The 16781-nt window shown below is 39.1% G+C and overlaps 1 protein-coding gene across 1 annotated transcript in view; it reads right to left on the bottom strand.

Moving 5' to 3' along the window:
- The window catches only part of Tmeff2 (transmembrane protein with EGF like and two follistatin like domains 2), a 233771-nt gene that overhangs the window by 202127 nt on the left and 14863 nt on the right, over positions 1–16781 (bottom strand). The window contains exon 4 of the mRNA XM_050159397.1: positions 15089–15115. Coding sequence (XP_050015354.1) covers positions 15089–15115 — 27 coding nt within the window. The remainder of the gene's footprint in view (positions 1–15088; positions 15116–16781) is intronic.

The raw sequence follows: 16781 nt of genomic DNA, 5'->3' as shown, positions 1-16781 counted from the left end.
CTTGGAGTTTTTCTCCATTTATTTGTTTATTTGTTTGTTTTGCCATTGCAATAACTTCAGGAAGTATTAAGCAACCATTGTATTTTTCTTCTGTAGGTTATTGTCCCAGAGGGACATATAATTGAATGTTTTGTCAAAAGACATTTTGTCATCATTATCTATACATTCCATATGCTAAGATCTGTTGGATAGATCCCTTTTTAATTCTGAGATATGTAGAGATAAACACTACTCAGAAAATATCAGGAAGATATATTCAAGTTTGGATGGAGGGTCTTGGACAGGGAGATATGGTTCGGTTGCTAAGGGAATGGGTCTCTGAGCTCAATCTCAAGGACCCAGGTCTAGAGAGGCAGCGACAGGAGGACTTCTGGGGCTCTGTGCACAGGGCACTCTAGCTGAATTGGTAGGCTCCAAGTTCAATGAGAGACTGGCTGAAGAATTGAAATAGGGGACAATTGAAGACGATGCTTAACATTGACCTCAGGCTACCTCATGTGCAATGGCACACACATGCATGCACATGATAGACAAATAGAGAGACAGACAGACGTACAGATAGATAGATAGACAGGTAGATGATAGATAGATGATAGACAGATGATAGATAGATAGATAGATAGATAGATAGATAGATAGATAGATAGATGGATGGATGGATGGATGGATAGATAGATAGATAGATAGATAGATAGATAGATAGATAGACAGACAGACACACAGACAGGTAAAAGTAAGTTCTGTTATAAACAAATCCATTTTGAACACTGGGAACATAGCAGAAACTCTTCCATATGTTCTGTTGTTCAGTCCTTTGGTTCCACCTGTCATGGGTCTCACTGTAACTGCTTTGTTAGTGAAGACGCTGGCCTCCTTTTTAACGATGCAATGGGGAGTGTTTTTAGTGTGGTTAGTCAGGAGGAGTTTTTGATTGCTGGCTAGAAAGTTAAAAATAAACATTACTAATAGGTTGCTTGCAACTTCATGGCTCTGGATATGAATTTTTGCAATGATGTAAAATCTTTGTCTCCGACTCAGCGCCTCCTACCTGCTCATATTACTTTCCCCTTGCCTTTCTGATCTTATATCTACAAAACCATCAGAAGAGAATTGCTCCACAAATCTAACAAAGACCACTCAATATTTGTAAAGATCTCGAGAAAGAATTACGTCCCTTGCGAAAATATTTCTGTGTAGAAATTAAATTCCAAGGTCGTCACTTAAATACCTCTAGTCTTAAGATTAGTTGGCACTCTAAGGAGCCAGAGTTGCTTTTTCACGTCTCATGCTTTGCAACCTGGTGTGGCAGGGAGGGCTCTACTCGGCACACAGCAACCAGAAAACAAGTGGTTGGGATGGGGAGAGTGTCTTCCAAAGTGTGCACCGTAGATCACTAACCCCCTTTATTTATTGTTTATTCAAATAGAGTCTGTATATCTGCATTGCTCTCAGAAGTGAGGCCCTCCAGTCTCATTTTCCAGAATGCTGGGATTTCAGGCCTCTACTGTCACGCCAAGCTTAAACATCTGAACTCACAGAGACAGAATGCACAGGTTCAAGCCACATTGCCTACCAGTGCTCTGAAAGGGATGTGGACACTTGCTCTCATCCCTTACCAAGAAGCTATCTCCAATTGATACTTGCTTGCAAAAGAAAAAATTAGTTTTCTTCAATGGAGTCTCACAGGGCATCTTAGCCACATTATGCCCAGCAGTAGATAGATAGACAACAAATGTGAAATGAATTCAGTGGTATTTGTGGGAACTCTTACATCATTTGCCTTGTTTGAGTTTTTTTTTTTTTTTTTTTGGTTTGTTTGTTTTTGTTTTGGGTTTTTTCCCCCATACTTTTTTTTTTTTTTGCCATAATATACTTTTGCTTGTATATTATGGTTTGCAATTTCATGGGGTTTTTTTTTGTGTGTATTTTTTATGTTCTCACGTTTTCACTTTCTTTCTTATTCTGGTTTCTTGTTTTTGTATTTGTTTCTTTGTTTTCCAAAGAGAGAGAGAGAGAAAAAGAAGGCATGGGGTTGGATGTGGAGAAGATCTGGGTGGAGTTGGAGGAGGGGAAATCATAATGAGAAATACTGTATGAAAATATAATTTTCAGCTAGAAAAGAAATCTATTGGAAAACTAGTTAGGGGAAAGAAAAATATCTCCAAGTACATATGCGGAGCATAGATTAGTGTGAAGTTAGCCCCTGGCTGCTCCTCTTCCCCATGGTCCTTGGACTACAGAGTGTTTTCTACCATTTATTCTCAGTAGAATTGTCAAACATGAGAGCTGCCAATATCTGCATTTCTTTTGTTCTCATATAGTGTCTAAAACATTCAAAAGAGCCCATTCAGAATCCCAAACTACCTCAAGTCTTCTTGGTACTGCTTCCCAGGGAAACACCTCAGGGGAAAACAGTTTGCTTTCTCTCCCTTTCACGGAGGTATTCCTGGTTGTCCAGGAGAAAAAGTTTGCAAATAAATTCCCTGACCATCTTTTGAAAAAGAATTCATTTTGTTTTTCTCTGTTTCTTTGTTTGTTTTTGACTTTGACTATTTTGAGCCACAGAGAGAGAGAACATGAAGCTGGGTGGAGGCGTAGGGAGGTAAGGAGTATCTGAGAGGTGTTGGGGAAGGGAAAAGGATAGAATCAAAATAATGTTGTTTTTTTTTAAAGCTAAAAGTAGCATGTTAACATCTTCTTAACACACACTCACATAATACATATACACGCACACACACACATACACAGGGGAGTAGAGTGTTAACACAAAATACTTTCTGTGAGACTTCTCAGCCTTATGTATAGGAGTAAGACATAAAATGATCCGTCATGTTTCCCCCCCTGCAGCAGGATTCTCGGTGCTAAGAGCGTAAATATTCCAGGCAAACTGCAAGCAGTTAGCCACCTATATGTGACTTCTCAGAAGGAGTTACGACATCAACATCCTTCACCCTCACTTACGTAGACAGCCTCTGGCAGAATCGCACCCAGAGGTTTTCATGGTCCTCAGAAAACACTTTGAATTGCCTGGTTAGGGGAAGTTGTTTAGCTAGACTCACTTCCCACACTAGATCATTGATTTTGCCCATTCTGTCTGGTAATAGTAAAACCTACGCTTCCTAAAGAACTATATACTGGCCAATATCAAATGCTATTCTTATGGGTGGCAAAGTGTGTGTGTGTGTGTGTGTGTGTGTGTTAGAAAAATCAGAATGCAAATCTATATTTAGAGCACATTGCTGCTCTTAAAATCTTAGGTGTTGCAAGCAGAGTAACAATCAAATGGAGAAATGCATTAAGTAAGTATTGTGTTGTCAATATAGAAAGAAACATCAGGAGTTACAATATATAAAACCAACATAGTGTTCTCACCTCTGAAACCACCTACAAGTGACCTTTTGAACACTGGAACTCTTCTACAAAATATTGAGCACACTGCTTTCTTTTGGTGGCATTTTGTGTTGGAAAGTCCTCTATTGTTGTAATTCTTTCTCCGAACTTTCCTTTTTTTTTATCCTTCACATGTATCTTTTATAATTGATCATAGCTTTTCAACCTTCCTCCACTGATTTATGTCGTGGAGAGAGACAGAGAGGGAGAAAGGCCTATGGACGGGGAGGGTGCTTTGATTGGAGTTAATGGGCAAAGCAGCAGCCTGGATGAGCATCAAGGAGCGGTGCCTGCTCTGTGTGCCCGCCCATCTGCACTGGGAGCCTTATAGCATCCTGCAGGGTGCAGAGCAGAGACCCTCTGTATTTACACATACATGGGTTAACTACAGCAATTTTGCCTGACCACTGTTCAGCCACCACAGTCACCGTCCCTTACATTCATCAAACACCTACCTAGGGGCACACACTGTTTTCTCGGGCTCTATTGAGAGAGTCTTTACCTCCAGGTTGATGATGATAACTAGGCTTACGCTACTAGCATCTCACTGGCATCCTGTAGGGGCTCCGTTCTCCCTCTGCTTATATCCTTGCCTACTTCATGACTTAAAGCAGAATCTCACAGAAAGCTACATTGTATTTCATTAAATGGAGAGACTGTCTGGATATAAGTAACATCCAATGCCTCCTTTTCTACGTAGTGTTATTTGGTTGCCAAAATACATCCATGTAAGGTAATCACCGTAGTTCTTTGGAAACTCAGAAGGCAGCCCACTTGCCACCAATTTAGTGCCAAAGTAAATGAAAGCATCAAGTGGATTTCGAAGTGATGCTATTTTTTTGGCCAAAGCCATTTGGTACCTTAATAAGTAATTTGGCTATGGAAGAAAGTATCTGCATAGGGTGAAATCATCTCAATTACCTCCAAACTAACTACCCCGAGTCCTAGAATAATCTCTATATTTTTTCTCCACACACCACTGATACCACATTCTGGGTTTAGTTTGAGGCTCCGAGGCTCCCGTGAACTTCAAAATAAAGGAAATGGAAATATATATATATACATATATATATATATATACACACACACACACACACACACACACACACACACACACATATATATATATATATATATATATATAGTGGAATGAAGCCACCATTCTGAAACCTATTCCTTTGTGTGCTACTTAAAAACAGCAAGTAAAAATATACATTATGGAACATAAGTAAATAAAGCTGCAAAGAAGCCACATTCTGTTTCTGCAAGGTTCCCATGGGAATTCCTGGACACTGTTTAGGTCCTGGGTATATTGTATTTATTTCTGAGTTTGGTTTAATTTGTACCATTCTCTGTAACAATATTTCATCTGTATTTTAATAAATAAAGTTTGCCTGAGGATCACTGGCCTTACAGACCAGGCAGTGGTGGCACTCACCTTTAATCCCAGTAGCCACACTAGTTTGGCGTAGAAACCAGGCAACAGTGTGTCACAGTCCTTGGCGAGGACAGACACTGTCTAGAAGGATGCTCACTCTTTCTCACTCTTCACACAACCACATAAAATTCCTCAACAAAGCCAGAACCAATTAAGTCTACAGACCCCCCTTTCATGTAGATATAGAATTGATTGACTCTTCTAACTGATACTGCCGACAAGATATTTTGTCTGCTGCCTTCACCAAGAGAAAAAAAGGATAAAACAGCATCCCAATTAGTCATGCTCTAAAGTAAAAGAGTAAAAATACAATGGGAAAATGGAATAAAAGTTTACGTTACGAGTGATATCATTTAGCCAGGCAGGAATGGACCTGGTTGACATGATCGAACTACAGAACATAGAACCCACATTATGTGAATACGCAGCTAATTTTTCTTTTATTCTTCTCTGAGAGAGGCCAGTGGCTCATCCACAATGACAAGTTTGGGGTTTTTACTTGTATGTTTTCAGAATCAGCCCAATAACCGAGGAGCACCGGAAGAATTCTTTAGGCTTCACTTGTTGAAACAGCATGCTCACATCATTTAAGTATATTGTTTTCTGTTTAATCCTGGATTTCTTTTAGATTCCCTCAGCTATAACCAGTATGGAATTTGACAGGGAGAATAGAATTGTTCTCTGTTAAGTACACATTGGAAATCATATGGTACAATATGTATGTACATCTAGTATATTGAAAAAAAGCTCTATTTTCAGATCCAAATTTCAAACCAAGTCAATGAAATTGGGCACGCATTGCAGCATGCTGGTCCATGCCTTTGCTTAAATGGCATCTGGCAATAAGAGAATTTTCTTAATTCTTGCTGAAAACTACCAAATCTGGAAATTCGAATCTTCAATTAAACTTCCAATAGAAAAGAACATTATATTTGATGACAGGACAATCTAGAATTTTAGTCACTAAAGACAATATTCCTCAGAAGAGTAGCAGAAGGGGTCCTCCAGGGTCTGAAGACAGCCTCGTCAAAATCAACCACAGCCAGACAACAGGAACGTTACCTATTGTTTATTTGTGTGTGTGTGTGTGTGTGTGTGTGTGTGCGCGCGGGCATGTGCACATGAGAGCCAGCTAGGCCAGACAGCAATGGCAGTGTCAGAGAGCTGGGAGCAATATCGTCCTGGTAACCAGACTTCTGGGTCCTTTTCAAGAGCATCAAGTACTCTTAATTGCTGAGCCATCTCTCCCAACCTTATATTTATCATTTAATTGCACACATCTTCCAATCTCCTTGCCAACATCGACGCTGGACGCATGCCTGGAGGATGGAGCTAATTGCATTTTTCAATCATCAGCCCATTCTAGACCCTCAACTCCTGTAGAGATGAACTTCTTTAGAACCATACGTGAGGTCATTGCTCTACCTCCTTCACTATTAACTACTTCTCATGTAGGTCTGCAACATTCTAGGCATTAAATGTCTTTGTATGTCCTTCTTTTGCTTATCCACAAACTTGGCTCCTCCTCCAGTATCTTGTGTCACCTGGTCCTCTTAATTATGCCCCCAAAACCTAGCAATGTCCTCACTTCCATTACCACTGTCCCCCACCCCCACGTAGAACTCACAGGCTGTTGTTTTCTTCCTTATATATTTTCTTACAATATTTTTGTCTCTTCTCATTTAATAAGTTCTAAAAGGATAGGAATTTTGTTTTTTATTTTCTCTCCATCGGATTAGTAATGTGTATTGTGGTACACTGCTCACATCTTTCCTTCCTTCTCCCTGAGAGTGCTATATTCAGACAGCTCATCTGAGTCCCCCCTTCTGCTAGATATGTCCTCAAAGAAAACCAACTGCCTTAACTTACTCTACCTTTGCTGAGTCCCATGTGAGAGGTGATCAATAGCGGAGTATCACGGCTCACTTGCATCATCCCTACTGAGCAGAATTGGCAGAGGCCTCTCATCTCAGGAACGAGGCTGGGCTTGCCTCTGACTTTCATCTCCTGCATCAATTCAAAGCCTTTCTGTCCCTATCCCACTTCTTTACTCTTATAAATGCTATTGTTCTAAGGCAGGATTCATGTACAGAAAGGTTAATCTCACGGCACCTCTCACTAAAAACCCGCCTATCGCAGTTGCAGAGACAGGTCTAAGTAACTTGCTCAGAGCGAGTTAGCTGGAAAGCAGAAGGTCATGCTCCAGTCCACAGAACCTTGAGGTCCGGATGCTGTGCTGTGAACTGGTGTGGGATTCCTCTCTGTGTGCTGTCATTACCATTAATCAATCAAGAAACTGCTTTGGAGCTATAGCAGGACAGAATTTAGGTAGGCAGGGAAGATGGAACTGAATGCTGGGAGGAAGAAGGCAGAGTGAGAGAGAAAAGCCTTGGAGCCACTGGAGACAGACACTAGGAACTTTACCTAATAAGCCACAGCCATGTGGCGATACACAGATTAAAAGAAATGAGTTAAATTAATGTAAGAGTTAGTCAATAAGAAGCTAGAGCTAACGGGCCAAGCGGTGATTTAAATAATATGGTTTCTGTGTGATTATTCCCCGGCTAAGCTAGCTGGGTGGCAGGGAACCAACAAGCAGCCCCTCCTCCAACAGTAAACTGCTGCCTTGTTGTGTGATTCTCACCTTCATAATTTGTATTTCATTAAAAATGTAAAGGCCACCAAATACCATAGAGAGAACAACTGTAGAAGATTGACATGGTGAACAAAGGGGGAAAGATCAGAAGAGAATGGATACCAATCACAAGCCTTGAAGTGTGAGTACAACATGGGTAACAGACAGCAACATAAACGCACGTGTTGTGTTATGATTGAAAAGAGCGTGTGATTTAAGAGGAAAAAAAAGCAGTAATGGGGGAGGATAAAAGGCTGGTTAGTAAATTTCCTAAGAGTTTTGGTAAAATTTATAATTTATGTAAGCATAGAAAATGAGGTCTGGTGTAGTTATTGCAAGCAGCTGCTTTGAGAGGTAGACTAACCCCGAAGTCTATAGGTTTCTTTCCTTCTTCAAGTTTGAGAATTGGGTTGGCTGCCATGGTTACTGTAACTGGGGTATGATTAGGACGGCCATCCTTTTTACCTGCAACTACACATTTGGAAGTTCTTGTTGTGTTTAAATAAGTGTTATAATGGCGAGTTTTAAAACCGTAAAACATTTACAAGTAATTACATGAGCATGCTCACAGACTTAGCTAACTCATATTTGGACCTCTGCAAGAACTGGAAGATAATTATCTACCCATTTTTAAATCCTTTGTTTCTAAAAACCCCACAGCCTCTTAGAAAATGGCAATGCTTATAGCCCTGATGGGAATGCTTTCTTGTAAAAATATTGATTAGCTCATATTGACATCCCTTCCACGTTTTCCTTTGAGTTTCAGTAGAGGCAATATGCCTCTTATTGCCTCTACTGACCAATTATTTTTGAGAATTTTTTTTTATTTCTTTCATCTCACATAATCATAGTTTCTCTGGGTGTTTCCTATCCATTCCTTTGTTTCAGTCCTTTGATTTCTGCTGTCTTCTACCAGCAGAGCCTACTCTCTTGCTAAACAAAAGGAACTCTATTGAAGTCATAATTATTGTCATTGTTTTTTTATTTTGAAATGGAGTCTTGCTGTGTAGATCAAGTTGACTTAGAACTTGCTGTGTGTGTGTGTGTGTGTGTGTGTGTGTGTGTAGTCCAGTTGATCCTCTTTTTCAGCTTCTCAGAGTGCTAGGATTACAAGTTTGAACTCTCATGCCTAGGCCAACATCAACTTTGGAGCCTGTCCCGGAACTAGCTCTTGTAGACCAGGCTGGCCTCCAACTCACAGAGATCTGCCTGCCTCTGCCTCCCGAGTGCTGGGATTAAAGGCGTGCGCCACCACCGCCTGGCTAACATCAACATTTTTAAGCCATAGACCTAAAGCTACTAATTGAGTGACTCAAGTTATTCTTATGAAACTCTTCATAGAAATTACTCTCTCAGAGAAAATAGGAGTTGGAACCAAAGGTAACGGGGATTCCATTTCTAACCTCACAGGGTTCAAAGTTCTCGGCTCTTGTTTGTTAGGATTGTCTTCCCTTAAGTGGTGTGAGCCTGTTTAAGCTATAAGATGAATGACTCTCCAAGGAGACTGAAAATACAAAAAAAAAAAAAAGAATTTAATAGATATCATTCAAGCCAATTAAAAATCTAGAACTGCAAATCTCTGGCTACTGAATCCAAAATCACATCTACCATTCTGCACAGGATTATCAGCGTTCCTTCCCTGAAGTTTTTATAAACATAACTGGATCATGTGGAAAAGCCTCCTGCCTCCCAGGCAATGCAGACCTTCAGAAATGACCGCTGCTCTCTTTAAAAAGAAATCATTTTGATTTGTCTAATGGTTTTCATATGTGAAAACAAGCTACTCTGCAGCTGTTCTCGTAGCCAAGGCTTCACCCTCCTTCACCTGCCTCTCCATCTCTCTCATTGCTTCTCTTTCTGTACGCTTTTTATATTTTTTCCCAGAGTTGCCATCCAGGACATCTCCCTCACTAATTCTGCTCCTATTGCCTTAGTCCACATCCGTCTTGTTTGTTTTTGAGATAAAGAAAAAGAAAGATGGATCCTGAGCCATGGAAGTCAAGATTCCAATTGGGGTTTAGATGGCTCCATGCCCATTACTAGGCAGAAGAGCAGCTCTTGGGTGTGGGAGATGAAAAAAAAGGACTGTTCTTGTTTGCTTCCCTCTTTGTGCCTTGGAAGACCTCAGGTCTTTTGTGATTGCTCGATTCTTTATCCAATGGCTCTTCTGGCTGGAGCTGCTCACCCCTGTTGTCTGTCAGACTTTGGCTGCAATGTGAACCCAATGGGGGAAAAATCACTGTGGAGTAGATTGTGTTTGCCAGACTTGGCTGTGACCGTAACTGAAGACGGCACGAAAATGCTGTTGAGGCCAGGGAGGAGTACAGCAACATGGAAGAGAAAATTACTAACCTCTAACATCAAAGCATTTTATAAAATGAATATTCATTTCTTTTATCTCCAGTGTATTTAATTCTTTATTTCTCCGGGGGATTATTCTCTTTTATAATCAGCATCATAAGTTTTCCCATTGTGTGGAGAGAGGAGAATTAATATGTAATCTCTCTGAGGATAATAAACGGTCATGATTGACATCACAGATGCCAGAAATCTTGCCCCAGTGCCTAGGCAACACAAGACTTCAAATCAAGCGATTTACCTGAGGTAGAAAAAGACTGTTTAAACACAACTTTTGAGCTTTCAACTTCTTAGGGTGGTGCACCAGCTTGTATCAGCCCCCTAAGCCGTAATGACTGAGATTTATGTTTCATTGATGCGTCATCATCCTTCCTTGCTTGTGCCAAATTGTGTACGAAGTAAATATTTTAATTACTGAAATCCTGAGTAATATTATATGAAGGCAACTGGAAAGGGGAACTTTGCACTGAGTAACAACAAAAATCTAAATTGGCTTTCTGCTTTAAAGTTATCATAATATTAATTACTTTGAAATTCATGTGAAGTTTACAATTACCAGATACGAATTCTACTTGCTACTGTGCGTCTCGCGTCTCTAACATTTATCCATTTAAAAGTTCTCTTAGAGGCTGTTGTAATGTGTGTCTGTAAAATCAGAAAATGAGGCTGAGGTGGGAGGATCACAAGTTTGGGGCCAGCTTGACTATAAAGAAAACTTCCTCTCAAGAAACAGAACAGTGAGAATTTCCTAGAAATGTAGAACTCTAAAGTGCTTATGTTGGCTATGTTCTTACAAAATAGCAATATACTGTTGAATCTATAGCATGCACATTTAATTCCACAAATACTTCAGACCTCTGAGAAGATGTCATAAAAAGTTGATTATGGATACTGCCTCAAGTACATCAGGACAGTGCATCTGCAAATATTTTAGCCGTTAAAATATAGGTTTCAGCCCGGCAGTGGTGGCGCACACCTTCAATCCCAGCACTCAGGAAACAGAGGCAGGTAGAGGGTGATCTCTATGAGTTCCAGGACAGCCTGTTCTACAGAGTGAGTCCCAGGACCACCAGAGCAACATGAGAAATGCTGTCTCAAAAAGACAAAACCAAAAACCCAACCCAAACCAACCAACCACCAACAACAACAACAAAGATATGGGTTTCATTTTGGACCTTTTCTCTTTAGGAACTCGGTGAGAACGTAAGCAATCCAAAACTACTGTAAAAGGGAATGAATTAAACTATTCAAAGCCAAAAGGGAATGAATTAAACTATTCAAAGCCTCGTGTTTCTAAGATAGCTTAAAGCCGCAGAAAAGCGGTGGCTAGAGGATCCTTCCAGCACCCACACAGTCCTAGATCTTGAGCGGAGGATGCTTTAATACTTTCCCTTCCTTGGTATTTGCTGCCTAAGGAAGTCTGTGGGTAGATAGGAGGTGATTAAGCCTCCTACGCACCACTTTCTTATTTACAACACTAAATCTCCATACCCATACATATAAGCACCGACATTGCTAATCGTATTCAGTCACTTTCTCAAGTTCTTGGGCGTGTGGTCCACGCTTTATCTCCTAGCACACAAAACATGAACTTACGGTTTGTCACGGATGTTTTCCAAGTGCAAATCAATTCAAAAGGAATACTGACGCTGAAGACTTCTTAAACAGGTTTTGGTCAGACGCAGAACTCTATAAATCTTATGTTCAAAACTAACAATGCAAAGTTTTTTTTCCCATAAGTTTTCTTGGACACCATAAGATGAGGATACAGACCCTTAAGTGGGCTACCACTCAGCACCATTTGGGGTAACAATTCCTAGCTCCTCTGCAGACACCTTTATAGAGGGACACAAAGTGAAGCTCATGTTGGAGACACTGTAAACACATTTTTGTAACAAAGTGAACAATTTCAAGAGTTTGATCTGAACAGTAAAATAGTTAAAACAGTCTATAAAATGTATCCAAATAACATTATAAAACCTTTGCATCCATTTTACTTAGGATAAAAATTTCCCTCAATCATGATAAACAACAGTTATGCCCTGTGCATATGAGTAGAGGTTAAATTATTCTTAATATAATCACATCTAATATGGTTTCTAATTTCTTTGCTAATATGAGACTCAACCATTGCAAAAAACATCGGCCAATCTAAAACAGGTAAAACTGATACTTTTTTTTTTAAATGAGTTTAGCCTTGGGGGGCCTAGCCATTTCATTATGGCCCCTACTCCTGGCAAGTGTTCGTAGGCGCATTTGCTTCTTTTACTAATCCTATCAATGCTCTGCACCTGAGACTCACAGGAACTTTTGTCAGAGAAGACATGAGAAGCACAGCTATCAAGCTTCCACGGCCCTTGCAAAGATGACCCAGTTCCTACAATTCACGTTAGAACAGGCACATCATGTTCAACCACCTGCAGTCCATCCCAAGGATGACCCTGGGTCGACTGAAAGTTTCAGCCCCAGGTCTTTAGAGGATCCCTTAGTACAAAGACAGTCCATCCTAAGGATGTGAGCATCAGTAAGCCAAACCCAGTTTTGACAACTCCAGGGCTATACGATCTGCACTTGAGTTCATCTTTGTCATTGCAATTACTAAGCTATTTGGCATCTTAGAATAAACAGTTTAAATAAAATTCAAAACTGCTAGTACCATAGGCTATAATAACATACAAGCTGGGGAAAAGCAATCTGGCCAACATCCCAGTTTTGTCTCTAATTTAAAACTTTTATTCATATTGCTAATTTTTTCAGAACATTTATTATTTCAAAGATTATACCTCAGAATTCAAAGAAGTGGTTTTCAACCCGTGGGTCTCTATTCCTTTAACAAACCTCCATCTCCAAAACTACTTACATTATGATTCAAAACAGTAGCCAAATTACAGATATGAAGCAACAATGAAAATAATTTTATGGTTGGTGGTCACCACAATAGGAGGAACTGTATTAAAGGGTCACAGCATTCAGAAAATTGAGACCCACTGGTTCAAAGGGTTATATGCCCTATTTCTTAAAAGTAAGTATATTTATAAAGCAATTGGGTCAGGGATGGTAGTTCCTGTATGTAGACTACAGATTTGGTGAGCAGAAGCAGAAGAAATGCTCCGAGTTCAAGACCACTCTGGCCTGATTAGTGAGTCTGTCTAGGCCAGACTGCTTACAAAGCAAGACTCTCTCTCAGCAATAACAATAATGTTTTTGTTTGTTTGTTTTAAGGAAGCTCTAGTTGAAAGGAATCACGAAGAAGAGAGAGCAGGTGAGAGAGGAGAGAACACACAAACCGGGGACAGAAAGGTGTTTCCCAAATCTGTGTGTCACTGCCTAGGAACCATATAGCCAATGTCAGGCTGAGAGCAAAACAGTTTCTGTAAGAAGCAGACAGCCTTAGTCAGATGGCAGGAGAGCCCAAGGACGAAAATGGTTCACTCTAACAGGAACAAAGAAGGACGAGTATGGTTTTGCTTCCACCTTCTTGTGCTCTTAGCCACAAATGAAAGCCAGGAAGTGTTACTGGCACAGATAGCCCAGGTTATTATTTTAAAACCAAGACAAGACACACGTTGGGTGGGGACAGGGTGTGGTGAAAACTCAGCCGCGTGGCGAAGGCATTCTATGTTCCGTGGACCATTTCTGTTTTCTTTATAAACGTGATAGCAAAGAACAAGACTTGTTGGGTGGACAGTGGAACAGCTCAGTCTCAACAGAGTGACTGTAAGAACAGTCTCCAAACACAGTTAGCTGTTTAGAAACTGGACAGAACTCTGCACAGAAACAACTTCCTACTAAAGCAAGATCTTAAAATTGGATGGAGTTCTTAGTATTTCAACGGCAGAGCATCTGCAAAAGTCACTGCCCTTTTCCTGTCTTTTATATTAAGATTTAATTTGTTTCCCAGGTTCCCCTGTTCAAAGCCTCCAGGAATCTCTCTTCAGAGTACTAATTTCATCACCTAGGGAGGATGAGCAACTTGATTTCTTGGGAGTAAAGAAAGTCTGTTGAAGCATGAATGGCGGTCCATGGCCGTGTAATGTCAAACATGGTCTGTGTTTTTGAGTCGTAACTTTTACTTAGTTTTAGCCCATCTGGAATAATGTTGAACGCCAATGAGCAACTCTGTGCTCTTCAGGGGTAGCTCATTTGAACTGTTAAGCCTTTCTCTTTAAGACTCAAATCTCCTAGACTAGATAAAGCTTCCAGCATTGTGTAGCGATCTTCCTGAACACAAAGTGCAACTTTATTGTTTTAACACATTCTAGATTTGCTAAGAGTTAGGACATAATTATTTTTACAAAGCCTAATAAATTGTTGAGGTGATACTTATATTTCAAATCAGTTTTCATGATTTTGGGATTTGTTTTTTACTTATTTAGTTTCTATAAACATTTGGGAAAGCCTTTACGGTATTTACGAGGAACGTTTACACTGAAAATAAAGTATCTTTGCTTGCAAGTATATAAGATGTAAAGTTTCTACTTTTCTCTTTCATACTTTAAGTTAAGTAATCAAAACATCCATCTTAATTGGCTGGGCCCAATAGGATACAACACACATGTCTTCAATTCCAGTGCTCAGGATGCGGAGGCAGGTGGATCTCTGTGAGTTCAAGGTCAGACTGGTCTCCATAAAGAGTTCCAAGTCTGCCAGAACTACACAGTGGACTCTGTCTCAAGCAAAGCAAAGCAAAGCAAAGCAAAGCAAAACAAACAAAAATATATCTTATTTTATTAAAATTATTTTTATAGTAATTTCACCTTGGAAGAAAAGATAGAATTGTGTTATCTTTAACTTAACTTTTATTTTTTCAATTTTATGAACTAATACGTCTTGACTTAAACTTAAATTTTGAAATAGGAAATTATTTATGTGTTAATGTTAGTACTCAATGGTTGAGGGCAATATTATGTTATTTAAGAACCAAATATTTGAACATTTTCTCCATGAACTTCTCTCTTGCTAACCACGTCTACAGTTTTGCCTTTTGAGGTTTTGGCAGTGTTTGTAAGTGTTTCAAATTTATCCACTCTTAAGCCAGTACATGAAGGAGGAAGATGAATTGAGATGGGCATGATTCATGAATAGACCAAAAAACAAGCATGGAATATATAGCACCTAAACTCGGAAGACAAGTTTTTATATAGTTTTCCCTTCTTAAAAAATCCAAAACTTAGGTTTCTTTAGAGTTCTGCTTGAAAGTAGCATTAATAAGCATCCACAGTGACTCACCAAAATGTCCAAAAAGACAGAAAAAGAGCAACTCCTACCTCCATCTCCAGATCCCGATCCCGCATCTGGAAAGAAAAAAAAAAAAAGACAGTTCATAATCACCCGAAAAACTTATGAGACAACGGGTATTGTTGGGGTTGTTTCTTCTGTAACCAGGGCTGATTTACAGTTTGCTCTTTTGGGGGGTGTGTCCCGAATTTCAGGCCCTCTTCCCGCCTTCACCTACCAAGTGTGGGGATCACAAAACTGCATCATTAGCTTGCTTATTATCTCACAGCTAAAATATCATTGGTGTGAAAATTAGTAGTATTTAATATGTTAATATTTAATCCCTCAACTTAATCTAATTCCTATTGACATAATATGTAAAAAATAAGATACAGTTTTTAATTCCTGTTATGAAACAGCTTTGGAAAAATCCTAAACTTGACCATTCTCCCTGTTTTAATTTTGATTAGGCTGAATTTAGAGACTTTGACATAAAGAAAGAGAAAAAAAAAGGAGACACTTCCGTAAACATATTTTGAAAATTAAACAGTATACGTGGCAAATAAACACATAACTAACACTTGTATGCTTGCAAATTGCTCTTAAACAAAGATGAAAAGAGATAAAGGGAGCATTTTGTGTGACGAGATGCTTCTCCAGACCATACATACTGAGGAGTCCGTCTGTAGCTAAATCGCTGCATCTTAAATGGGTAGAAGTAAGCTTAACTTTGCCTCTGTGCTTACAATGGAACAGCCACTAAGAGGAATTGGCAGGAAAATAGTCCTGTGTTGAGTTTCTTACTCTGCTTCCTCCTGCTCTCCCTTCCAAGTCATTGCTACTACTTAAAGTTGGGTTTTATCTATTATCTATCTATCTATCTATCTATCTATCTATCTATCTATCTATCTATCTATCTATTATCTATCTATAAACCATCTATCTATTATCTATCTATCTATCTATCTATCTATCTATCTATCTATCTATCTATCATCTATCTATTATCTATCTATCTATTCTATCATCTATCTATCTATCTATCATCTATCTATTATCTATCTATCAATCATCTATCTATTATCTATCTATCTATCTATCTATCTATGAACACAGACTCCAGAAATACCCAATTCCTGGTTTGATTCAAGACTATTGAGTTCCTATCTATTCCTAAATGTAGACATCATCTTCTCTTTACTTATTTGTTTGCATTGAAAATATGCTTCCTTGTGGATTTCTCATGTTAAAGCTAGGCAATATAATATTTGTAGTCTTAGATATATTATTACTGTTCTACATTGGAATCTCACACAGGATTCTAGATATACATCAGAAACCATCTCTATAAATTTGTGTTTGTTGATTAGTTTCATGAATAGAAAACATTTCTTCTTCTTGCTAGTCTCTTTGAAATGTTGCTGAGAAACACTACATAGAGTGGCCAGAGGCATGAAAATTCATACAACCAACACTTATGGGAAAGTGGCTGTATCCATACAACATGTCTACCTGTGTGACATTAACATTGCCATGACAGCAGATGAACCGTGAGTCTTTGGGGCAACTCTTGTTAAATAACACTGTATTCTACAAGAAGATCAATAAATTCATTAATTGTCATCATGACTGGACATACACTTAAATACAAGCTAACTGATAGAAATAGTTTACAGCAACATATATGTGTATATGTGCTAAGAACAATATTGGTTAGGAATAAATGTGTATTTGTTAAAATAT

The sequence above is a fragment of the Alexandromys fortis genome, unplaced genomic scaffold (assembly GCF_014885135.2).
Source record: "Alexandromys fortis isolate MF-2015 unplaced genomic scaffold, M_Fortis_MF-2015_v1.1 scaffold_65, whole genome shotgun sequence".
Classification (NCBI taxonomy): domain Eukaryota; kingdom Metazoa; phylum Chordata; class Mammalia; order Rodentia; family Cricetidae; genus Alexandromys; species Alexandromys fortis.
Note: the sequence above shows the minus strand (reverse complement) of the source record. Positions and strands in the feature narration are given on the sequence as shown.